This window comes from Piliocolobus tephrosceles, chromosome 21, assembly GCF_002776525.5.
Source record: "Piliocolobus tephrosceles isolate RC106 chromosome 21, ASM277652v3, whole genome shotgun sequence".
Lineage (NCBI taxonomy): Eukaryota > Metazoa > Chordata > Mammalia > Primates > Cercopithecidae > Piliocolobus > Piliocolobus tephrosceles.
Genome location: NC_045454.1, coordinates 13,409,632 through 13,434,915, shown reverse-complemented (window position 1 = coordinate 13,434,915; position 25,284 = coordinate 13,409,632). Strand labels below are relative to the sequence as shown.

At 42.8% G+C, this 25,284-nt stretch overlaps 1 protein-coding gene across 2 annotated transcripts; it reads right to left on the bottom strand.

Moving 5' to 3' along the window:
- Positions 1 to 118: 118 nt before the first annotated feature.
- Positions 119 to 24,109, bottom strand: ZNF229 (zinc finger protein 229). 2 transcript variants are annotated; one of them, XM_023190473.1, is made up of 6 exons: positions 23,941 to 24,109; positions 23,157 to 23,244; positions 17,416 to 17,626; positions 17,165 to 17,223; positions 4,740 to 4,866; positions 119 to 3,047 (listed from the first exon to the last, which is right to left on the bottom strand). In XM_023190473.1, exons 3-6 carry the CDS (start codon positions 17,447 to 17,449, stop codon positions 832 to 834), a joined length of 2,436 nt encoding a protein of 811 aa, XP_023046241.1. In that variant the 5' UTR covers positions 17,450 to 17,626; positions 23,157 to 23,244; positions 23,941 to 24,109; the 3' UTR covers positions 119 to 831. The 2 variants fall into 2 exon arrangements, with proteins under 2 accessions (XP_023046241.1, XP_023046242.1); XM_023190474.1 differs by lacking the exons at positions 4,740 to 4,866; positions 17,165 to 17,223; positions 17,416 to 17,626; positions 23,157 to 23,244; positions 23,941 to 24,109 and adding an exon at positions 4,260 to 4,689.
- Positions 24,110 to 25,284: the final 1,175 nt, after the last annotated feature.

Sequence of the window (25,284 nt, the reverse complement as noted above, 5' to 3'; positions counted from 1 at the left end):
TACTAAGGGACCATATAAAATACTATCAGTGGGAAAAAGTCATTTTTTTAAGTGAAAAAAAAATCAGCATTTCAAAGATGCCACGTTCTTTCAAAATTAACCTATAAATTCAATGCAATGCCAATAAATAAATGTAATTAATAACTCAATGCAATGCCAATCAGATTTTGTTTTTTAAACCTAGAAAATAAACTATTTCTGCAGTTTACTACAACTCCTCTGAGAGCTGTAAAGCTTACCTACGAGATAAAATACAGTCACAAAAACAATAAAAATGTGAGACACACACATGACCCAGATCTACTAAGAGGACTCTTTTCCTGGTCTTCTCAGAGTGACTTGTTTCAATAAATGTTAATGTTACCTTTTTGTTTTTATAAAGTGATCTTCATAAGGTATGTACCATACTGGTTTTAGGAAGGTGAAAACTTGTTCCTACACTGTCCCATTGATAGCTACACAATCCACACAAAGAATCTGTCCATAATTGACACCTTGGATACATTCTCACCACTTGTACATTGTAAAAGCTCCCTCCCAGGCAGATTCTGATGAAAGTGAGGATTTTTACTGAAACCACTGCTGCATTGTTTCTTTAAAGCCTGCTCTGCTGCACGACAGACTCTTAAAGACTGAAGTTTGTAAGTGAAAGTGCTTACCTATTTATCACACTTCCAGGTCTTCCCTTCCTATGTAGACTACAAGATAAATGTAAAATCATCGGTTTCTCCTATAGCCCTCCTACATGTCACTTTCCTATGGTTTTTCTCCTGTGTTGGCTCCCAGATGGACAGAAAGCCCCAGGTCCCAGATGGAATCCTCTATGTACATCTACTTATAAGGGTTCTCACCTAAATGTACTCTCTGGTGGTTCTGCAGCCCTGAGCTGTAACCGAAGGCTTTCCCACACACACCACATATATAGGGCTTCTCTCTAGTGTGGACTCTCTGATGAACACGAAGACAGGAGCTGCGGCCAAAGCTCTTCCCACACTCCTCACATTTATAGGGTTTCTCACCAGTGTGGACCCTCTGATGACCTTTAAGATGTGAGCGCTGACTATAGGCCTTCCCACACACGTGACATCTGTACGGCTTTTCACCAGTGTGAACTCTCTTGTGACTAAAGAGACCTGAGCCGTATCTGAAACCCTTCCCACATTCATAGCAAGTGTAGGGTTTCTCTCCTGTGTGCAACCTCTGGTGAGTACGAAGACTAGAGCCATAACCGAATCCCTTGCCACACTGATCACACATATAGGGCTTTTTTCCCGTGTGGACTTGCTGATGTTTGTGAAGGCTTGACGTGCACCTAAAGCCCTTTCCACACTCTTGGCATCTGAAAGGTTTCTCACCAGTGTGGACTCTCTGGTGAATGAGAAGCCCTGCGCTGTAACTGAAGCCTTTGCCACACTCAGCACATCTATAGGGCTTCTCTCCAGTGTGGACCCTCTGATGGGTAAGGAGGTCAGTGCTGTGGATGAAACCCTTCCCACATACATCACATATGTAGGGCCTCTCTCCCGTGTGGACCCTCTGGTGGTTGTGAAGGTCGTAATTCCGCCGGAAGCCCTTCCCGCACTCATCGCATTTATAGGGTTTCTCTCCTGTGTGGACCCTCTGATGCATGCGGAGGTAGCAGCTCTGGCTAAAGCTCTTCCCGCATTCGCATTTGTAGGGTTTCTCTCCCGTGTGCAGTCTCTGATGCGTGAGAAGCCTTGAGCTGTAAATGAAACTCTTACCACACACATTGCATTCGTACAGATGCTGCCCCATGTGAACTCTCTGGTGAGCTACACAGTACGAGTTGTGACTGAAACTTTTGCCACACTTGTCACACTGGTAGGGCCGCTCACCAGTGTGCGTCTTCTGATGACTGCTGAGGCAGGAGCTGTAGCTGAATCCCTTTCCACACTTGACACAGGTGTAGGGCTTTTCTCCAGAGTGAACGTGCCGGTGACTGTGCAGTGCAGACTTGACGCAGAAGCCTTTGCCACACTCGCTGCAGATGTAGGGCTTCACCCCTGTGTGCAGCCTTTGATGGACCTGAAGCACTGAGCTGTAACTGAAGCCCTTCCCACACTCGCTGCATTTATACGGTTTCTCTCCAGTGTGGACCCTCTGATGGACAAGCAGGTTTGAACTTCGACCAAACGCCTTCCCACACTCCTCACATTTATAAGGTTTCCTTCCTGTGTGCACTCCTTGATGAGTAAGAAGAACCGATTCATACCTGAACCCCTTTCCACAGACATCACATCTATAGGGCATGTCTCCCACAGGGGCTCTGGTGTGGTTGTGTATGTGCGTGTTCTGTCTGACACCCCGACCACGCTCAAGACTCTCCACAGATTTCTCTCCTGTGGGAATTCTTTGATGTCTGTTAAGAAAGGCACTCTGCCTCAAGCCCTTACCTTTCTCTTTCAAAGGTACCCTTGGATGGGGGGGAAGGTCTGAATTGTCCCTGAAGCCATTTCCATATTCGTTACTTTTCAAGCCATTCTCTCCAAGGTTATTGTGATGAAGTACAGAGTTTTTAATGCAGTCTTTTCTACATTTATTGCAACCACATCGCTTGTCTATTTCAGGGAATCTGTGCTCAACATGACCAGATATCCAGCAAAAGCTGTAACCATCCCAATTACATTTATATACAGTGTCTTCTGTGTTGAGATTTTCATATCTTTCTTGAACCTCCCCTGACTGGTTCACAAATGCTTTTGCCCAAGATCCTTGAATGGGGATCGGCCTTATAGCTCTCCAGGCTGGAAACTGTTGATTTTCTAAACTGGTAAGCCCATACCCTTGTAGACCGTCTAGGAAATTCTCAATTGGAAAAAACTGCGTAGATGCTCCTTCCCACGCTTGATGGGAAGCAGCATCTCCCGAGAACTGGAAGTCTTTTCCTTGCAGATTTACTCTACAGTCTTGACTCCCAGGTAATTCACCCACCACCTCTTCCCAAATTTTGCAGAAGAGCTCTTTGTGTGAAAATAACCTTAATTCTTCATCTTGAATATACTCCATATCCCTTTCATTCTTGTCTCCTATGAGGTTAAAGACAATTCAGAGATGAGAACTAGTAAAAGACTGGCTCAGGGACATCAGACTTTCAGACTTAAACTAATAATAGCCTAGAGAAAAATTAGGCTTTATGTATCATAACTATTAGAGCACTTATGTTTATGACAGGAAGAGGTTCCGAACTATTAATAAGTTTTGAAGCGAAATGCTAGTATGATCCCATTAGTACCAAATTATGTCTCATTATAGAATTGCCAGGCAAAAAAAGAATTTCAGAACAGATTTTTATACAGAAAGTTCACTTCTACACTTAATAATGTTGCTATAGCTAGTAATAATATCTGACACTATTGGAACACTTCCTATCTGCCAATGATGTACACATATTAACTGACTTAAACCTCAGAACAATATCAAAGTAGAAATCATTATATTATCTTCATTTTCTAACGATGAAACCAAGTCAGAGAGAGGGTAGGTAACCTAGCACGTTATTCCACATTATTTCTGCATTTAAATGCAGGAAGCCCACACGGCCTTCTGAGACACTCTGTGTCTTAGAGTGACTGTACTCTGGATATGTGTAAGCCATACTTCAGGAGGGTGCCAAATTTTCCACAGTGTACCACCTGTGTCATCCTGTGTGAGCAGATTCAATAGGAATCCAGAAAATACTGTTAAGGCAGAAAGACACACACATATTTGACTTACGATCATTACTTATGCCTTGAGATCCTTTGGATCCCAAGCTGCAAAGGATCAAACTGGCATACTGACCATAGTTCTGGATGATTTAAAAATTGTGTCCATGTTTTCTGATATTCTTTATTGGCTATTTTTATCTTTTAGGGCTCAAGTAACAAGAATCTGTTTATAACCAGGGACTAGTACAATACTAGAAGAAAGTGAGAAATTCATCTGAGGAGTCTCAATATTCTGGGACAGTCTCTCTGCCACTGGCTTGCCTTCTACTGCCTGTTTCTATTAGAGGGATGGAAGTCCAGAGGTCCCTCACTCATTCTGGGTATGATATTCTGTAAAAGACACAGAGAAACCATGAAAAGGTAGGAACTGAACGGAAGAAATGAAGTGGCAGAACAATCATCTACGATGCTGCCAACAGTACCCACAGGCAAGGCAAGGGGTGAGGAATGGGACCTCTTGTGTGGCAAGCTCACTCCTCACTGCCCAGCCAGGCTCTTGTTTCCAAGACCTCTAGGTCCCATGGTTCTCACCTGGAGATACATCTCTTGGAGTTTCTCCATCTGTTACCCCAGTCTTCAAAAATTCCTATGTTGAAATCCTAAATCCCAACGTGATACCATTAGGAGGTGGTGGGTCTTTGGGAGGTAATTAAGTCAGGAAGGTGGAGCCCCCAGAACAGAAATTAGTGTCCTTAGAAAAGAGATCCCCAGAGAGCTCTTCTCTGCCATGTGAGGACACAAAAGGAAGTCAGCTATCTGCACCCTGGCAGAGGGCTCGCACCAGAACCCAACCATGCTGGCACCCTGATCTCGGCCGGGCCTTCCAGACTCTGAGAAATAAACTTCTGTTGTTTATATGCTACCCAGTCTGGCAATTTTTTATAGCAGCCGGAGCTAAGAGTTCTATAAAAATAGGATTTAACTTGTGTAAAAAAGTCAAAAATATCTTCTCTCCAGGAACAAGAACACTCCAAGAAGTTCAGTTCCAATTACCCGGAGGATTCCTCTCACCCACTGAGAGCAGGTTCCTGAAATTCTCCAGCATCACATCTCGGTACAGCTGTCTCTGGGAAGAGTCCAGCAGCCCCAGCTCCTCCTCAGTGAAGACCACAGCCACGTCCTTGAAGCTTAATGGCTCCTACAATGAAAAACCATTAACACAAACATCTACTAGATGAAGACAAATTGGTGTCCACAGAGGAGGTTTATAGAAACAAAATATTTAAAAATCTAAAGATAAACTGCACATCTCTAAAAAAAGAAGACAAGACAGCAGGAAGTTGTTCAGCCGGGTGTGTCAACTCCAGTTTATTAATGTTTAGTGCCAATAATTTCAATTCTACCCAACTGAACTACCCCAGACATGCAGCGTCAAGCAAGAAACGCATCGTATCCTGTGCTCACTTAGGGCACTTTTTTTTTTGGACACAGGGTCTCTTACTTTGTGGCTCAGGCTGGCGTGCACTGGTGCAATCATAGCTCACTGCAGCCTCAATCTCCAGGGTTCAAGCAATCCCCATGCCTCACTCAGCCTCCCCAAGTAGCTAGGACTACAGGCTTGCACCACCACATCCAGCTAATTTTTATTTTTTTGTAGAGATGGGACCTTGCTATGCTGCTCTGGCTGGTCTCGAACTCATGGTTTCTAGTGATTCTACCATCTTAGCCTCCGAAGTGTTGGGATTAACAGGGGTGAGCCACTGATATTTGGATATTTGTCCACTGATACAGTTTGGATATTTGTCCCTGACCAAATCTCATGTTGAACGGTAATCCCCAGTACTAGGAAGCGGGGGTGGGAGGTGTTTGGATCATGTGGGCAGAGCCCTCATGACTGGGTGCTGTCTTGATGATAGTGAGTTCTTGTGAGATCTAGTCATTTAAAATTGTATGGCACCTCCACTTCCCCTCCCCCAACCACACTTCCTGCTCTCCCTTTACCTTGCTACGACTATAAGCTTTCTGAGGCTTCCCTAGAAGCCCAGCAAATGCCAGCAGCATGCATCCTGTTTAGCCTGCAGAACTGTGAGCCAATTAAACCTCTTTTCTTTATAAATCACCCAGTCTTGGGTTTTTTTTTTGTTTGTTTGTTTTTGAGACAGAGTCTTGCTCTGTCACCTAGGCTGGAGTGCAGTGGTGCGCTCTCGGCTCACTGCAACCTCTGCTTCCCAGGTTCAAGTGATTCTCCTGTCTCAGCCTCCTGAGTAGCTGGGACTACAGGTGCATGCCACCATGCCCAGCTAATCTTTTTGTGTTTTTAATAGAGACAGGGTTTCACTGTGTTAGCCAGGATGGTCTCAATCTCCTGACCTCCTGACCCACCCGGGTATTTCTTTGTAGCAATGCCAGAATGGCCTAACACACCCTGCCTACTGTGAGCACTTCTTTGGGAAATTTCTCTGAACTAGATCAGGTGAATCACCTGTCTGCACATTTTATTATCTAACTGTGACTTGCAGATTGCCAATTTTTTCTCCAAGAAGGTTGTTACAATTTACAGTTCCAACAGTGCCTAATTTACTGTGCCCATACCTGCATGTACCCCGAAATCATTTTCTCTGCCAGAATGATGGTTCTTTCCCAATCATTCGCTATGCTTCCATCACCAGGTGGGCAAATCCTGCTCTTTGCGACCACAGCCCCTCTTCCATTCCACACCCTTTTTAAGGGACTTCCAATGTCAACCACTGACAGAAATCAGCTAATGTATGTCATGCAATCATCTCCTCAACCAGGTGAAACCTCAAAAGTAGCATTTTGAACCAAGGAATTTCAAACTATGCTGTGTCCTCTTCAGCTATGAATAGTGACCTGTGTTTTTAAAGCTAATCGTTCCAGTCCAGTGAGAATAAATGGCAGTCGCGTATTCTGCAATACAGTGATCATCAAAATATTACTGTAATATCATTGCTGTTTTCACTTGGACAGTGGCAAGCTTTCTTGAGAACTGCATACGGGAGCTCTCAGAATTATACTTTGCCTTGGCTGGGCATAGTGGCTCACGCCTGTAATCCCAGCTTTTTGGGAGGCTGAGGCGGGTGGATCACAAGGTCAGCAGATCAAGAGCATCCTGACTAACACGTGAAATCCCATCTCTACTAAAAATACAAAAAAAAAAAAAAAAAAAATTAGCTGGGAGTGGTGGCGGGTGCCTGTAGTCCCAGCGACTCGGGAGGCTGAGTCAGGAGAATGGCATGAACCCAGGAGGCGGAGCTTGCAGTGAGCCGAAATTGCGCCACTGCACTCCAGCCTGGGCGACAGAGCAAGACTCTGTCTCAAAACAGGAAAAAAAAAAAAAAAAAAAAGAATTACACTTTGCCTTCAGCATGTCCCTGGAGTACCTGCAACAAGGTATTACAAGTCAAGAATGAGATGACTACTTTTACTTGACTTTGTTGTTTAAGTCATGCATATATTTTTGATACGAAGGCATGGTAGCTATACAAAGTTTTAGTGCATGTTATATGGTTTGTCTCTGTCCCCAACCAAATCTCATCTTAAATTGTAGCTCCCATAATTCCCATGTGTTATGAAAGTGACCTCCTGATGGGAGATAACTGAATCATGGGGGTGGGTCTTTCCCATGCTGTTCTCATGATGGTGAATAAGTCTCACGAGATCTGATGGCTTTATAAATAGGAGTTCCCCTCCACAGCCTCTCTTGCCTGCCGCCATGTAAGACATCCTTTGCTCTTCCACCATGAGTGTGAGGCCTCCCCAGCCATGCAGAACTGTGACTGAAGCCTCTTTCCTTTATAAATTACTCAGTCTCAAGTATGTCTTTATTAGTAGCATGAGAACAGACTAATACAGAATGCATGCTATATTACTTTTTCAAGAAATATTCAGTACCTATAAAATAATGTTAGTCACCAGGAATTACAGAGATGAGCCAAAAAGCTAGAGCTTCATGGAGCTACTATTGGCAGTTCCTAAAACCAGATCCAGGTTGTATGATGGGCCATGAGGAGTCACAGGACCTGATATACAATGACACTCATGGCTAAGACTTACTACGGTGAAAGAAAATAAAATACAATTAGCAAGGGGAAAAGACATACGGGGTGAACTTGGAAAGAAACCAGGCACAAGCTTCCAAGAGTCCGTTCCTACTGGAGTCACACAGGTATGTTTAATTCCTCCAAAAATCAATTGCAACAAGGCCTGTGAAATGCTGTCTATCAGAGAAGCTCAGTGGAGACTTGGTGCCCAGGATTTTCACTGGGGGTTGGTCACATAGGTACCTCCTGACTTCCTGACTAGCACATACCAAAGTTTCAGACTTCCAGAAAAGCAAGTTTTCAGTAGAAACCATATTGTTTGCACAAACAGTCCAGGTACTGTATGCCATTCTTATCAGAAGCGATGTTTACAGAGGCAAACGCTTTGCTTGAGAAAGTAAAACTGGATCTCCATGCTGAAGCACAAGTAGAAATTAACTGAGGGAAAACAGAGGAGAGAAAATTCCAGACAGTGGGAACAGTTGGTGAGAACCCGGAAGTGGTAAAAAGCAGGGCACACGTATCTCAGCCTCAGGCAATGCCGCTGTGAAGTAGGCGGCGGCCAGATCACTCCGGGCCTCTTAGGCTACATTGATGATTTTGGTCTTTCCCAAAAGCAGGAAACAAACACTGAAGGGTGGTTTACAGTGGGTAGTGATAAAATTAGATGAGCTGTCTTAAAATTATGAATCCGACACAGCATGGAAAAACACAGGAATGGATCAAGTATAGACACAAGGAGACCACACAGGAGGCCACTGCAATAGTTACAGGGAGACATGTTAGCCCGGACTTGGACATGGCTTGGGAAATGGAAAGAACAAACGGATCGTATTATTAAGAGGGGCTGACTGCATGGAGGCATAAGAGAACTTTCTGAAGTGTTGCAAATGCTCTGTTATCTTGGATATGGTGGTGAATATGTCTTAAAATTTACCACTTTCAATAAGTATATTTTATTGTGCGTAAATTCTTTCTCAATAAAGTTGATTTTAAAAGTTCCTTGGGGTGGATAATACTTGTATCCTTTCTTTACAAAGGAAACTGAGGCACAGGGAGATGGGCAGAAAAGGGTTAACTTAGCAGGCCCAAGACTGGTATCTCCATAAAGGCTTCCAGGGTTGGATGGCCCTTGGCTGGGGTCTGAGAACTCGGCTTTTAAAATGTTCCCCTCACACACAGGGTTGGGGCACGGATCCCTGGTATATCAGCTCACAGCTGTTTGTGGTTTATGGAACAATGTGACTTATGATGAATGCCTACTTTTCTTCCAGGAGTCTGAATTTTGGTACGTGGAAGGTAGAGGGTGCCAAGGTGTCCAGTTCCCAACAAAAATCTGGTTGCTGAGCCTGTATTGGGATCCTCTCGGCAGAAACACTGTACACAAGTGGCCCCAATGTTACGCCGGGGGGTGTGTTGTGGCAGACCTTTCATGCGAGGGAGAGCACAGGAAGCCTGCATGTGAATTCCACAAGTCTCCGCCTGTGTCTATCTCCCTTCCTGATCCAGATGTGTACTCTTACTGTGCCACTATAATAAATTTTAGCCATAAGAAAAACTACACACTAGGCCCAGGAGTCCAGACAAAGCACCAAATATGAAGGTGACCCCGAGGACCCCTGAACCAGAAGATCAAGTAACTTGGCCAAAGTCACAGAGCTAGGAAGATACACAACTAGAACTTGAACACATAGAGCTTAGTTCCAGAGCCGCTATGCTTTAACAACTGTCCTATAAAAGCCAAGATGTGTGTTAGCAGGAGACCAGAAAATAAGATATAAAGCAGATAATATCAATCCCTTACACTTATATCAAACTTATTATAAGGTAGGTACTAGGCTAAGAATTTTTATAGGACCTATCTCATTTAATCCTCATGGAACTTGCAAGATAGTTACCATTGCTATCCTCATTTCACAGATGAGAAAAATGGGGTCTCAGAAAATTGAGTATTATTTGTCCAAAAATATACACCTAATAAATGTTGAGTGACGAGTGGACTAAGGCAGAAACACCAACAGAGCCCTCTTCCCAGCAGAATCCTGAACTAAACCATCAATCCCAAGACTAGAGGTGTTGTGGAAGGGAGAAAGCTCAAGCCAGAAGAGGTCAGTTAGGCAATTAATTAAACAGCTGTTGGAAGTCTCATTTTTTAATATCCAGCCCTGCCTTCTCCACTGAGTCCTGGAATATCCAGCTATCACTTGGGCATCTAAAGGAATCTTGAACCTAAAAGAGCCCAACCAGAATGGAGCTGTTACTCTCAAGTTATTGTCTACTAATCTCCCCTACATGGATAAACTGAGGTGCTCCCAACCCTGTTTTTCAGGCCAAAAACCTTGCAGCCACCCATTCACCCTGGCTATGTCCCTTAAAATACTCAAGGGTACTTGTCTACTTTTTAATTGATTTGCTACCCATCTCCCCCTTCTGGAATGTCAGCCCCATGAGGCAGGGATGTTATCCATTTTCTCCTCTAATATATTACCAGTGCTTAATGTTTGGCCCATAGTTGGGTATTCAACAAATATTTGCTGAATGAATAAGTGAAAGAAAATGTGAACAGACCAATGCCACAAAAGTAACTGAAAAAAAGTAGCTCGAGATCTACCATGGGCTTGGTGAGGTGGCTCCAAGTTATAGTCCCAGCACTCTGGGAGGCCAAGGTGGGAGAACGCCTTCAGCCTAGGAGTTTTAGACCAGCCTGGGCAACATGGCAAGACTCCATATCTACAAAAAATAGAAACATTAGTGGGACGTGATGGTGCGCACCTGTAGGCCCAGCTGTTCGGGAGGCTGAGGTGGAAGCCTGGGAGTTCAAGGCTGCATTGAACTGAGATCGTACCACTGCACTCCAGCCCGGGTGACAGACAGACCCTGTCTCAAACAACAACAACAAAAACAAAAACCAACACCACCAACCCAAAAACTACCATAAAACAAAGGGCACCATTACTAAGTTCTAGCCAAACTTTAATTCCAACATTTTTTTTTTCAAATTTCTAAATTTCAAAAGTAGGTGTTTAAGCCAGGCACAGAGGCTCCTGCCTGTCATCCCAGCACTCTGTGAGGCCGAGGTGGAAGGATCACTTGATTCCAGGAGTTTTAAACCAGCCTCAGCAACACAGGGAGACCTACATCTCTACAAAAAATAAAATAAGCTAATTGTGATGGCGCACCTTAGTCCCAGCTACTCGGGAGGCTAAGGTGGAAGTATCACTTGAGCCTGGGAGGTCAAGGCTGCAGTGAGCTGTGGCTGCACCACTGCACTCCAGCCTGGCTGACACAGAGAGACTGTGTCTTAAAAAAAAAAGAAGTTGGTATTCAATGCAGATAGATGTTCAAGTAACTCAGTGAACCAGAGTACAGAATGCAGAGCAGTCAGGTCCATGTGAAATATCAATCAATTGCTGTATTTCCTTCTGTCTTTGTATATGATATGTATACATACATACATATGTGTGTATATATTTATATGTACAAACTATATATATTTACACACACACAAATGAGTGTGGTATTTTGTTTGACTTGAAAAAGAATGATTGATGTAAAAATAACATTTTCATAACTGGGTATCCATCTTGAAGAAATGAACTTAAATGTCAACCTTATGTCATTTACAAAAATAAATTACAGTTATACTAGAGATAAAACATTTTTTCAGACCTTGCTGATGAGAAAAACATTTTTTTTTTTTTTTGAGACGGAGTCTCGCGCCCAGGCTGGAGTGCAGTGGCCGGATCTCAGCTCACTGCAAGCTCTGCCTCCTGGGTTTACGCCATTCTCCTGCCTCAGCCTCCCGAGTAGCTGGGACCACAGGCGCCGGCCAAATCGCCCGGCTAGTTTTTTTTTCTATTTTTTAGTAGAGACGGGGTTTCACCGTGTTAGCCAGGATGGCCTCGATCTCCTGACCTCGTGATCCGCCCGTCTCGGCCTCCCAAAGTGCTGGGATTACAGGCTTGAGCCACCAAGCCCGGCCCCGAGAAAAACATTTTTAATATAAATGTTAAACAGCCATTTAGATGACTTATCTGAGAATGGATTAGGTCTTTTGAAATTATATGAAATCAAATTTTCAAAAAGGAACTAATAAATCATTTAACTATATAAGAACCTTAAACTTCTTTACAGTCACCATTAAGAAAGTAAAATTTAAGAAGACATACATGCGGCCAACAAGCATATTTAAAAATGTTCAACATGACTACAGAAATGAACATCAAAACCACGAGATACCACCTCACCCCAGTCAGAATGGCCATTACTGAGAAGTCAATAACAAACACTGGCAAGGCTGTGGAGAAAAAAGAACACTTATACACTGCTGGTGGAAATATAAATTAGTTCAGACACTATACAAAGCAGTGTGGTGATTCATAAAAGAACTTAAAACAGAACTACCATTCAACCCAGCAATCCCATTATTGGGTATATACCCAAAGAAACATAAATTATTCTACCATAAAAACACATGCACATGCATGTTCACTGCAGCACAACTCACAATAGAAAAGACATGAAATCAAACTAAATGCCCATCAATAGTAGACTAGATAAATAAAACGTGGAACATATATACCATGGAATACTATACAGCCATAAAACAGAAAGAGATCACATCCTCTGCAGCAACATGGAAGGAGCTGGAGGCCATTATCTTAAGCAAAGTAATGCAGGAACCGAAAATCAAATACTGCATGTTCTAAGTGGGAGGTAAATGATGAGAACACTTGTACACACAGAGGGAACGACAGATACAGGGGCCTACTTGAGAGTGGACAGTGGGAGGAGGTAAAAGATCAGGAAAAATAACTAATGGACATTAGGCTTATTACCTGGGTGACAAAATAATCTGTACAACAAACCCTCATGACATGCAATTCACCTATATAACAAACCTGCCTATGTACCCTGAACCTGAAATTTTTAAAAAAGAAAAGATTGAGAGAAAATAATTATTGCACTTTTGATAAGTGTTCAGAAGGGCTTCTAAAAACATGGTAAAAAATGAATTAATGAGAAAATAGGCAAAAGTATTTTCTAAGCCATTTACTGATAAGAAAATAGAAATATAGCCAATATACATATGAAAAAGTGCTTATCATGTTTACAATGCAGGAAACTGCAAAACAAATTGGGGGCATCTTTGCCACATATCCTCCATCAGATGAGCAAAAGTATTTAGTACTAATCATTCTCGGAATTGCATGTATGCAGAACAGCAAAAATTGCTATGATTTCTTCTCAAATACTGTGGCAATAATATATTAACAGTTTACAATGAAGTGTGTGACACCGTGAAATGGGTATTTGGTCTCTGTGGCATACAATTTCAAATGCCCTTAGAAACTCCACTGTGCTGCACCCATTAACTCGTCATTTACATTAGGTATATCTCCTACTGCTATCCCTCCCCCTCTTTCCCCTCTCCACAATAGGCCCCAGTGTGTGATGTTCCCCTTCCTGTGTCCCAGTGATCTCTATTGTTCAATTCCCACCTATGAGTGAGAACATGTGGTGTTTGGTTTTCTGTTCTTGCCACAGTTTGCTGAGAATGATGGTTTCCAGCTGCATCCATGTCCCTACAAAGGACACGAACTCATCCTTTTTTATGGCTGCATAGTATTCCATGGTGTATATGTGACACATTTTCTTAATCCAGTCTGTCACTGATGGACATTTGGGTTGATTCCAAGTCTTCGCTATTGTGAATAGTGCCGCAATAAACATACGTAGGAATGTGTCTTCATAGCAGCATCATTTATAATCCTTTGTGTATGTACCCAGTAATGGGATGGCTGGGTCAAATGGTATTTCTAGTTCTAGATCCTTGCCCAACATGGCACATGTATACATATGTAACAAACCTGCACATTGTGCACATGTACCCTAGAACTTTAAAAAAAAAAAAAAAGACCCGTGATGTCTTTTTCTATGCTAATGAGTTGACTGGTAGCTGGCAGCTGGTAGGTAACTTCAGGATGGGGCTGTTTACTGGAAAGACCAAGGCAGGATTAGAGGATTAGACTTATAGTATCTCCCCCTCCCCCAACCTCCAGTGAGGGGAGAGGAGCTGAGGGTGAAGTTGATCACCACTGGCCAATGGTTTTAATCACTGGTGCCTACCTAATAAAACTTTCATAAAAACCTAAGAGGACCAGGTTCAGAGAACTTCTGGGAAGGTGGCATGCCCAGAGAGGGCATGGAAGCTCCATGCCTCTTCCCCCGTACCTTGCCCCATGCATCTCTTCATCTGTATCCTTTTGTAAAATCCTTTATAATAAACCAGTAAACGTAAGTGTTTCCCTGAGTTCTGTGAGCTGCTCTAGCAAATTAATCAAACCCAAAGAGTGGGTTGTGGGAACCCCAACTTGCAGCTGGTTGGTCACAAGTTCTGGAAGCCTAAACTTGCAACTGGTGGGAGGGAAGAGCAGGCTCTTGTGGGACCAAATCCTCAACCTGTGGGATCCGACACTGCCTCCAGGAAAACAGTGTCAGAACTGAACTGAAGGGCACCCAGCAAAACTGTCACAAAACTGATTGCTCACTTAGTGTTTGAGGAGAAACCCACACGTTTGGCCACAGAAGTCTTCTGCCTGTGATTATTGTTGCTGAGTGTCAGAATACAGAAAGCACTTAGAGTTTGAGTGGTTTTTTCCCCAAAGTATACCCCATTGGGCCAGCAATATTTAGACATCTAGATCATAGAATTTACAGATTAAAGCACAGGATGCGAAAATCACATGTGTTTGTACTGTCTGTAGCGCTAAAACTGGTAGTAATCAGAAATGAATTATCTTATAGTAGTAAAATACGTACTACATGGAAAGCATACATGTTTCCATTTCCTTTTTTGTGAGATGGAGTCTCACTCTATTGCCCAGGCTCGAGTGCCCTGGCATGATCTCAGCTCACTGCAGCCTCTGCCTCCCAGGTTCAACTGATTCTTCTGCCTTAGCCTCCCGAGTACCTGGGATTACAGGCATGCGCCACCATGCCTGGCTAATTTTTTTATTTTTGGTAGAGATGGGGTTTCAGCACGTTGGCCAGGATGGTCTTGAACTTCTGGCCTCAGGTGATCCGCCCGCCTAGGCCTCCCAAAGTCCTGGGATTAGAGGCGTAAGCCACCGTGCCCGGCCCCATTTCCTTTTTTTTTTTTTTTTTTGAGACGGAGTCTGGCTCTGTGGCCCAGGCTGGAGCGCAGTGGCCGGATCTCAGCTCACTGCAAGCTCCGCCTCCCGGGTTTACGCCATTCTCCTGCCTTGGCCTCCCGAGTAGCTGGGACTACAGGCGCCCGCTACCTCGCCCAGCTAGTTTTTTGTATTTTTTTAGTAGAGACGGGGTTTCACCGTGTTAGCCAGGATGGTCTCGATCTCCTGACCTCGTGATCCGCCCATCTCAGCCTCCCAAAATGCTGGGATTACAGGCTTGAGCCACCGTGCCTGGCCTCCCCCTATTTCCTTTTTAAAGAGGGTAATATATATTTCCACACGACAAAGATATTGATGGATGGACACCTCTTTGTTAATGCTGGGCACATCAGCGAGGCCAGAATTTCAATTAGGGGAAGTCTAATTTATTTCATTATAGACGCTGGTATGGTCTGTCTTCTACTAAATCTTTATTTTAAAAGTTATAATGAAATATATATAAACTGTATTATTAACATGGCTGAGCTACAGAGGTTTAATATTATGAGTGAGCTAATTTTTTAGTACTTTTGTAGAGATGAGATTTCACCATGTTGCCCAGGCTGGTCTCGAATTCCAGAGCTCAAGTGATCCGCATGCCTCAGCCTCCCAAAGTGCTAAGTTTACGAGCCACTTGACCTGGCCCACAACATTCTTAAAATTGGAAAAATGCAGAGGATACTGCAGGTAAGTCTTTGGCATGAGGGAACAAAGTCTTGTTCTGCATCCAAAAGTCTTTGTAGATGAAATTGAGGCAACCAACAAATAAATTCAAGTAAGAAAGTCATGGTAAAAGGAGAGGTGGGGAGCAATTACTTAAATACACAGAAGTGAGTCTCAACTGGGGGAACTGACGGTTATGAATCAGAAGGTAACAATGACAATAACAATATAATAACAATCAGAAGATGGTGGGAAGTAAAAACGTGCTAATTGCTTCAACTTTCACAGCAGGAAGTAACCCATAATATTTAAAATTAAGGCACACAGTAAAAGAAGTCAATCAAATCTTCAAAATTATTTCACAATCTCTTTTCATAAAAGAAAGGTTTAGAAAATAATGTTTCATGTGTTGAAAAAACATAATCTTAAAATTCTGCAATGGCTATGATTTTTTTCAATTTAAAAGAAAATTAAGAAATATGTATATACTAAAGGATAGCCTATTTCCATATCCCTATTTTTTTCTTTACTTTATCTCACTTGATAGCAGCTTAGAATCCAGACAAAAGAATGAATGAAACCACAATTCACTAATAGATGAACATGGAATCCTTCTATGTGTTTGTATGTATATATACAGATGTGTGTGTATGTGTATGTATATGTGTATATATATGTATGTGTGTATATATGTATGCATGTGTATATATACGTGTGTGTGTATATATATTTGGCTGTTATGCATGAGCCTGCAATTATCATTCTTTGCACATTTGTTCTGATTTAGAAAAAATTCTTAGAGTGGGAAATGCTGGACTAGAATAAGGAGAACTTCTAGAAAGGCTGAAATACTCCTGCAGCTGTGTGGATGTACCCATCTTTCCATATCTCAGCTAACAGTGAATGCTGACCTTTCAAATCTTTGGCTGTCTGCTGGAAGAATCATAAATCTTATTCCAAAGTGTATCCTTTTGGTTAATAAAGGCTCATCATCTTTTCATATGATTAGTGGGCATTAGTTTTTCTCTGCTCCCTTCCTGAACAAGAATGCTCAGGTCTTTATGCATAGCCCTCTTCTGAAAATAAGGATATTAAAATTTTGTCAAAGATGAAACTTTTCTCCCCTAATATGTTGTTGTTTTTTTTAAACTTTGTGCATGGTATACTTTTTGGTAGGGTCTACTACATGGAGAATATTACATCTATAAATGAATACATGTTCCACAGAAGAGAACAACCCAGGCAGAATGATTCAGTATTTGGAGAGTCATCTCTCTGCTAATCCAGGCTTGGGCCTCTGCATGAAGCTATTGTGGTGGCAGAAAAGCAGAGCAGAAAGGTAGATTATTGAATCCAGTTGGCCTGAGTTCAAATCCTGGATCCCCCATTCATTTCTTCATCTCTAAAACAGAATCATACTATCTGTCTCACATCACTATTTTGTGGATAAATGCAATGAGAAATGTAATGTATTCACCCAATACATTGTTCACTCTTTTTCCTTTTACCAAGAAGGGATGTATGTTTTCTCTCTGATGCCTAAGGTGGTATTTCGGGAGAGAAAAAGAAAACAACCCACCTGAAACATGGTCTTGTCCTCCCTATCTTGGGAAAGGGCTGAGGCTTGAGAATGAAGAGCTGTAGGAGGAGAAAGAGGCCATGAGGAGGAGTTGGTGCTGCCCGGAGCTCTAGGTCATCTATCTGGTAGGAAAGTGCCCAGCTTTACAGACTGGTTTCTTCTCACTTGAGGAAATTCCTCAACACTCAACTTTTTCTCCTCCACATTAAGTTCGGATTCTCTCTCTACCCACCCCCTCTATTAACTGTCACCTCTTTTCTCACGCCTTGAGGTCAAAGTCTCCATGGTCTTTTCTGCTAGGTTTTCTGAGAGCAGCAGCAATTGTGTTTATTCTCTGGTCTTCTTAAGCTGGAGACACAGAAGATCCAGGCCTTCTTCATTCTAGAGACTCTCCAAGCTCTGACAAGTTGCTGTCTTCACCTTTACTGTCCAGAGCGTGACTGCTTCCCATGGTCGGGGGACCTATAGGTTCAGGAGGGAATTTTACTTACTCCTTTCTTCTGGGCCCCAAGGCTGTGGTTCGTATCCTCTGGATACTATTCATTCAGTAGTTTATCAGACATCTACTCAGTACTTGTTAGGTTTAGTCCCCTACACTGAAGGGGCTCATAGTCCAGAAAGCCAAGAATGTTGCAGATGGGTAAGGACAGTCACAGAAGAGTCTGTGAGAAGGGCCCTGCAGCTAAATTCTCAGTGAGGCACAGGGCTCCTCAGAAGGGCAGGGAGACTCCACAAACATATGAGACCTGTGCCCTGTGAAGAAACACCTGGAGAGAAAAAGCTTTATTAATGCAATAATGTTGGACTTGCAAAAAATAAAATAAACTAAATCCCCATACTTCGGGATTACAGAAATCAGGATAAAGATTAGAGCCATCTCCTGGCTAACATGGTGAAACCCCGTCTCTACCGAAAATACAGAAAATTAGCCTGGCGTGGTGGCGGGCACCTGTAGTCCCAGCTACTCGGGAGGCTGAGGCAGAATGGCGTGAACCCGGAAGGCAGAGCTTGCAGTGAGTTGAGATCGCACCACTGCACTCCAGCCTGGGCAACAGAGCGAGACTTCGTCTCAAAAAAAAAAAAAAAAAAAGATTAGCGCCATCTTTAAGTCAGCGTTTTTAACTTTTTTTGTGCCATGGCCCCCCTTCACTAATCTGATGATACCTAAAGACCTCTACTCAGAATAAAGTTTTAAATGCATAGAAAGAAATGCAAAGAATTATACTGAAATACAAACTTCAAAACTATTAAAACTTTGCATGGCTCACTGTGCAAGTACAGTGTTACTTTATTAACACATTCAATATAAACAATGAATTTACTACAATTTCAAAAGAGTAATGAGCATAAATAATACTCTGAAATATCTGTGCAAACCAGAATATGACATAAAAATATCTATGATGTATATGGATGACAAAGTCACAACTACTGCTAATATTGCGGCTTAGCACCTATGTTCACAGTGAAACGCTACTTGTGACTTAGACTAGTATAAAATTTTTTCCCACTCAAATTCATGGAACTCCTGAGTTATGCTCACGGAACCCAGGGCAAGAATTCCTTTTCGAAATGAAGTCTCTTCTGCCTCGCCGCCCCCAGACTGAATTAATTACTCTGGGATCCAGCAACACATGGTGTAAATTGCTGGTTACCACCTTTCACACTGCCTCCATTGTCAGATCTCTAAGTCATCAAAATAATTGTGTCTTCTTTTTCTTTATTTACCTTTCATGGCTCTGGCACATGGGAAGCACTTAAGCAATTCTATCAGCAGGAAGCAATGCACAGAGATTGAACAAAACTCTTGCAATCTGCTCAGAGCTACTCAGGAAGTAGTGCAAAGACAGCAGGCATGAGTTCCCACCCATCCTAGTCTCTGATAAAACAGACTTTAAATCAACAAAGACCAAAAACGACAAAGAAGGGCATTACATAATGGTAACAGGATCAATGCAACAAGATCTAACTACCCTAAATATTTATGCACCCAGTAGAGGAGCATCCAGATTCATAAAACAAGTTCTTAGAGACCTACAAAGAGACTTAGACACCAACGCCATAATACTGGCAGACTTTAACACACCAGTGTCAATATTAAACCAACGAGACAGAAAATTAACAAGGATATTCACGACTTGAACTCAGCTCTGGACCAAGCAGACCTAATCGACATCTACAGGAAGGGGAAAACTCCTGGTGTTACTAAAACAAAAAAAAAATGGTTTCTCACATTTAAACATTTGAAATAGAAGGGGAAAACTAAATTTTTGCATATTTCAAATATGTGTTGACTGCAAGGTCAAATAAAAAGAATATCCCCACCTTGCCTGAACTCTTTCCTCTTGAAATTCAGGTCTCAATGGGGTCAAGTTCAGACCAACAGATACACATACTTGGGCTGTCTACTCTAGGACACTCACTGAATTTTACTGCTTCAGGAACTCAAATCTCCTTCTTTCCTCTAACCATCTGTACCAGCCCTCTGCATGGCCCACAGTGACAAGCATCTTTCTCTCTCCCTCCCTTCATGCACTGCCCTGAACTTGGGATGGCCCTTTGACCCAGGTGTGGACAACCAGGCAACACGTTACCCTCCTACACAAAGGACAAAGGGGAAGAGTAGAGGCCAGATCTGAAACTAGGCCTCCAACCCAAATGCCACTTAAACCCAAACTTCAGGATCCTCTAGGACTGCGCTTTGCAGACTTCAGTATGTTTAAAAATCACCAGGAGCAATGATAAAAACAGACTGCTAGATTCCAACTCCAAAGATTCTGATTCTGTATCTCTGCAGTAGAGCCCAGGAGTCTGTGTTTTAAACAAGTTTCCAGGGGATGCTGACAAAGTGGGTCCAGGGGCCACATTTGAAGCAAACTTGCTAAGTTACCCTCCCTTCCTCTGACTGGCTGATTTTCAGGGTTTCCAGAAACTTCCAGTGGGTACAAATTTTCCTTGTGCTTCCTCCTCCTGTCCCTGAACTCTTCTGGTCAGGAAGCCTCAAGAGTCAGCACACAAAGTTCTTCTCTATTCTCCTTCACTCCCTTGGTGAAGACACCCAGGTCTCAGGCCTATCAGTAGAATCTACACACTGATGACTCCACGGCAACCTGGCAACTCCACTCTTATGTCTAAAAAGCAACTTAAAAAACATGTCCAAAAGCAAACTCCAGATTTGCCCCAGAGGTACTTCTCTCCTCTGAAATGAAGAGGAAATATTCTAGAGTCATTCTTGATTTCTTCCTTGTAATCTACATCCAATCCCTCAGCAAATACCTACAAATCAGAACCAGAATCAGATCAAATATTCTTGCTGCCACCGTCCACACCACCATCATGTCTCACCTGAATCAATGTGACAGCTCCCTAAATCGCCTCTGTGTTCCTACTCCTGTTCACTTCAGTCTACTTCCTACATGGCAGCTGGAGTGATCTTTTATATAAACTCATACTCTTCTCTGGCCAAAACCATCACTTTGCTCAAAACCTTGCACCAAGGTCCCTTCAATGGCCCAAAGACCTTACACTATCTTCCTTCCCAATATTCAGTTTCTCAATTATCCCTCCCTCTTTCTCATTCTGCTCAGCTGAGAATGAGAAAACTGCTTTTCCTCAGATGCCTGCAGGCCCCTCACCTGCTTTAGGTCCCTATTCAAGCACCATTTTCTCAGTGAAATACATTCCTCATTATCCTTCTCAAATTGGCAAACCAGCACTTCCTACACCCTCCTCTGCTTCATTTTTCTCCATGAAACTGACACCTTACCTACAGTCTATTTTTCTTGTTGACCATCTTTCTCCACCCACAAGAATGTGAACTCTATGAGGGCTAGGATTTCAGTTGGCACCTGGCACACAGCAGGTACTCAACAAATATTTAAATGGGAGAATGGAAGTAATCTGAACTCAGCTTGCTGATATGGATCCTTGGGTCCTCTTGATGTCATCTTCAGAGCAGAAGTGATTTTGTTCTCCAGTTCATGGACTGTAATTTGGGTGCTAAGGACTATGCAGGCTGTGTTGGGATCCAAGAGTGAACAGCGAAGACAAGGACTCTGTGCTCATGCAGCTGCTAACATTCTAGGTGGAAATCAGCAGCCATAATGAACTTCTACTGTGTTCCAGGTGCTTAGGATACAGTAAAAGATACATTTTTGGACTGCATGGAGCTCACACTGGGAGAAGAGGAGGGTGACAGAAAGAGTTCGTACAAAGGCAGTGGGATAATGAAGTAGTGGGAATAAGAGATATTGCAGAGGTAGAAATAACAAAACTAAAAGAATAATTCCACGTAGGGATGAAGAGGAGAAATAAATATGATTCTGAGGTTGAAGTCTGAAGAAAAAACAGGTAAATTATGAAGTTATGATAAGATAGCAAAAGGAAGAGTCGGGTTTTGAAAATTGCAGTTCTAGTTTCTCAAAACTGGAGTTGTCAAAAGGTTTAGGTTCGAATTCTGGTTCAGCCACTTTGTAGTTACATTAACACCACAGGAATGACTTAACCTTTTGAATGAGTCTGTACTTCTGTCAAATAAAGATAATCCTTGCTTGCAAAACTAAAAGACTTCATAGCCCAGTACCTGGTACACAGAAAATCATCAATAAACTATTACCATGGACCCAACCCAGTATTAACCTAGGAATACGGGAACTCATGCATTTAGTAAATGTACATTTAGAGTCTAACAACATCTTAGAAGAATAAACACTAGAGATACACGTCAGGCCTCTGAGCCCAAGCCAAGCCATCGCATCCCCTGTGACTTGCACGTATACGGCCAGATGGCCTGAAGTAACTAAGAATCACAAAAGAAGTGCAAATGCCCTGCCTCCTCGCCTTAAGCGATGGCATTCCAACACAAAAGAAGTGAAAATGGCCAGTCCTTGCCTTAAGCGATGACATTATCTTGTGAAATTCCTTTTCCTGGCTCATCCTGGCTCAAAAAGCTCCCCCACTGAGCACCCTGTGACCCCCACTCCTGCCTGCCAAAAAACAACCCCCCTTTGACTGTAATTTTCCTTTACCTACCCAAATCCTATAACACGACCCCACCCTTATCTCCCTTTGCTCTCTTTTCCGACTCAGCCCGCCTGCACCCAGGCAAAATAAACAGCCATGTTGCTCACACAAAGCCTGTTTGGTGGTCTCTTCACAGGACGCGCATGACAATACAGCAGTAAATTAAGATGGAAAAAGTAATTGTTCCCATGGTGCCTACATTCGGGTGGGTTAATCTCTCTACAAATTAGGTGACTTTTGATTGCAAAAAAGGGCTATGAAGAAAGTAAAGCAAACATGATAGATTCCTGTTTTCCAACAAACGTAGGTTCTATCAGGTGAAACATACGTGGCAACTGTGGAAAGAACAACATTAAATCAAGTGATCAGGGACAGTCTCTAAGAGCTGCTTGAAAAATAAATCAGCTGTGAAAAAAGCTGGGATGAGACAAGCCCAGAAGGAAGCATGAGTGCAAAGACCTTGTTTCTGGTTAGAAGATCTCCTGGCCGGGTCTTACTTTTTAAGTTTTTTAAACTTTTTAAACCTCAGCAACTCATCTGTGACATGGGGATAATAGCTGACATACAAACTTGCTCAGAAAATTCAATAGAAATACATTCATTTATTCAAATATTTACTAGCAAGCCTGGCACTGTCCTAGACACCATGGATAGAGCGTAATACCTGGCATACGGTAAGCACTCAGTTCATATACACTATCACAGTTACTCCAATTATTTCTACCCCGCTTTCCTCCCTAGCACGGCGCTGAAACGGCGTAAGCCTTTACTGACTCAGCGGCCCACTACTAGGAGCCAAGATAATACACTAAATAAAGACACTGGGAAATTCCTCCACCCTTCCCCATTTCTAGGGGAAGGCAGTTGCGGCTAAGGGGCCTGGATGAACATTTGTGAAATCAATGGGATGAAGAATGAGGTCACCAAGACACCGGGCATTGCCACAAAAGAGAAACCCAAGTTCCCTCACCTGGAGCTCTAGTGTCAAGAGATGTGGGGTTATTTCTCCCTCTTTTATACAATTCTCTCCGAGAAAGGAACAATCCCAAGAAGGAAGCCTGTGAAAGAAAAATGAGCAGCGGGCTAACATGATTTAATCCCAATTCCCACTATGCCACAGGGGGAATCTCTCAGTGCCAGCTGAATGTAATCTACCCGTTTCTGTAATCTACCTCGCTACTTGCTTGAGGAGTCGAGGAACAGAACCTCTTTTCCTACAGGACTCAGAGTAAAAGGTCCACGCCATTCCTGATGCCCAAAGCAGCCGTCTACAAGCCTACTCTCACTGCCCCTTTCAGGAGACAATGAGAATCAAGACAAAACCTCAAGATTTGAATTCAGAGCTGACCGTCTGACACTGATAGTAAAATTCTGCCTGTGCGTGCTTAGGCGACTACGAAAAGCAGAGCCAGCAACGATACAGCAAACCAACTCTTAGCACTTGCACAGCGCTTGATATATTTCAAAGGATAAAACCAGAACACAGGGAATCAACTTCCTGTTTACAGAAATGACTTCGCAGAAAACTCTGAAATTACTCCACAAGTGGGTGGGCGGCTACCCTGAGAAAATTTATGTCATCGATCCGCCACTGCCCGCAGTGGACGCTCTCGCACTGCAGATCTCATCTCAAAGGCAGAGCTGGCCTCAAACTGCTTTTCCAAGCCTGGACTGCTAGGGCTGCCGACCCGGGCCCACCCCGCACAGGCGCTCAGAAAGTTCGATACATGCGCCTCCTCACACCCCTGCCTCACCAGGCCGAGCTCATGGAAATCCGTGGGCTTCGACCCTCCGCCGCACGATGTGCCTTCACGTTGGTCCTATAGAGCTAATCCTAAATCCCGTGGCCGGACAGTACACCCACAGGCAGACGCATGTCTCTAACACGCCTCACCACCGCCTAATAAGCAACCAAGATGGCGCGCCCAACGGAAACGGAAGTGGTCGACTCGACGTGTGGGACTACCTTTCCCAGAACCCTCCGCGGCGCAGTCCGATCCTAGGTGCGATGGTGACGTAAACGCGCCTCCACCTCGAGTCCCGCCCACTGCGAGGCGGCAGGAGGTGGCATGCAAGATGTTCCTGAGTTGAAGTTTCGGGCGCCGCAGAGCCTTTTGAAATGTTTATTTCAAAAGTAGTTCACATTACATGTAAAGAATGGTAAAATAATAATAATAATAATAATAATAAATTCTTAATCCCTGGTTTATGTGAGTAAATATGAATTCTTAAAAATCCCATTCTCCCAAATGGCATCATAATATTTCGTAATCATTTCTTGCCCACAGGTCATATATCATGGATAGTTCTCTATGTCACTACAGACGTAGAGATACGTAGAGATAATAATAAAAAAAAATTGCAAAGCTTGCCTAGGATTCTTTAGCTTTTAGGGAAGTTACCCCCTTGTCCTCCATTGAACTTACGCTTCCAATTTTAGCATATCAAAACTAGACACAATCACTTTCTTTAATATTTTCCCAGTTTGGTGGACTAACTATCCTGTCTCATTTTCCCAATTTGACAGACTAAATATGCTGTCTTATTGCCTATTGCATTTCATTGTCATCTTTTATTTAAGTACTCTCTGTGTATTAATGATATCGCTTCTGTTATAAGTGAACTGCTCCCCAGTTTCAACACTTATAAAGTAGTTTAGAAAAAAAAAATCTTCATCTGACAAGGTATATCAGTCTTTTCATTTGTGGCTTCTTTTTTTTTTTTTTTCTCCAGTATGACCAAAAAGACATTCCTTAGCCTGATTCCCAATAAGTGCATGTTTATATTCATTTCAGATACTTTCATTGTTCTTTTGAATCACCATGTGATTCATTTAAGTGTATGATATGAAAGGAAGATGGAGTTTCCTGTTTCACCAAAGGATTGCCTACTTTTCTTAACAAAATTTACATAAAAAGTAATTATTTCCTTTCTGATTTAAATGGCATCCTAATCACTTACATTGCTATATATATAATGAAATATTTTCTGGGATAGAAGTGTATTCCGAAGATAGAGATGTCTTTTTCTGTACCGTGATGAAAGGTTTCAGTTACAGTGATAACTCATTTCCTTATCTCTCCCTCCTTGTTGTGTTT

Bases quoted from the DNA above. Each gene is read 5' to 3' on its own strand.
- ZNF229 (XM_023190473.1), bottom strand. From the start codon at position 17,449: ATGGAGACTTTGACCTCAAGGCGTGAGAAAAGAG. The intron at 17,224-17,415 runs GTGACAGTTAAT...CTCCTCCTACAG, and splicing joins CTCAAGGCGTGAGAAAAGAG to CTCTTCATTCTCAAGCCTCA. The intron at 3,048-4,739 runs GTGAGAGGAATC...TTAACCTCATAG, and splicing joins CAGGAACCTGCTCTCAGTGG to GAGACAAGAATGAAAGGGAT.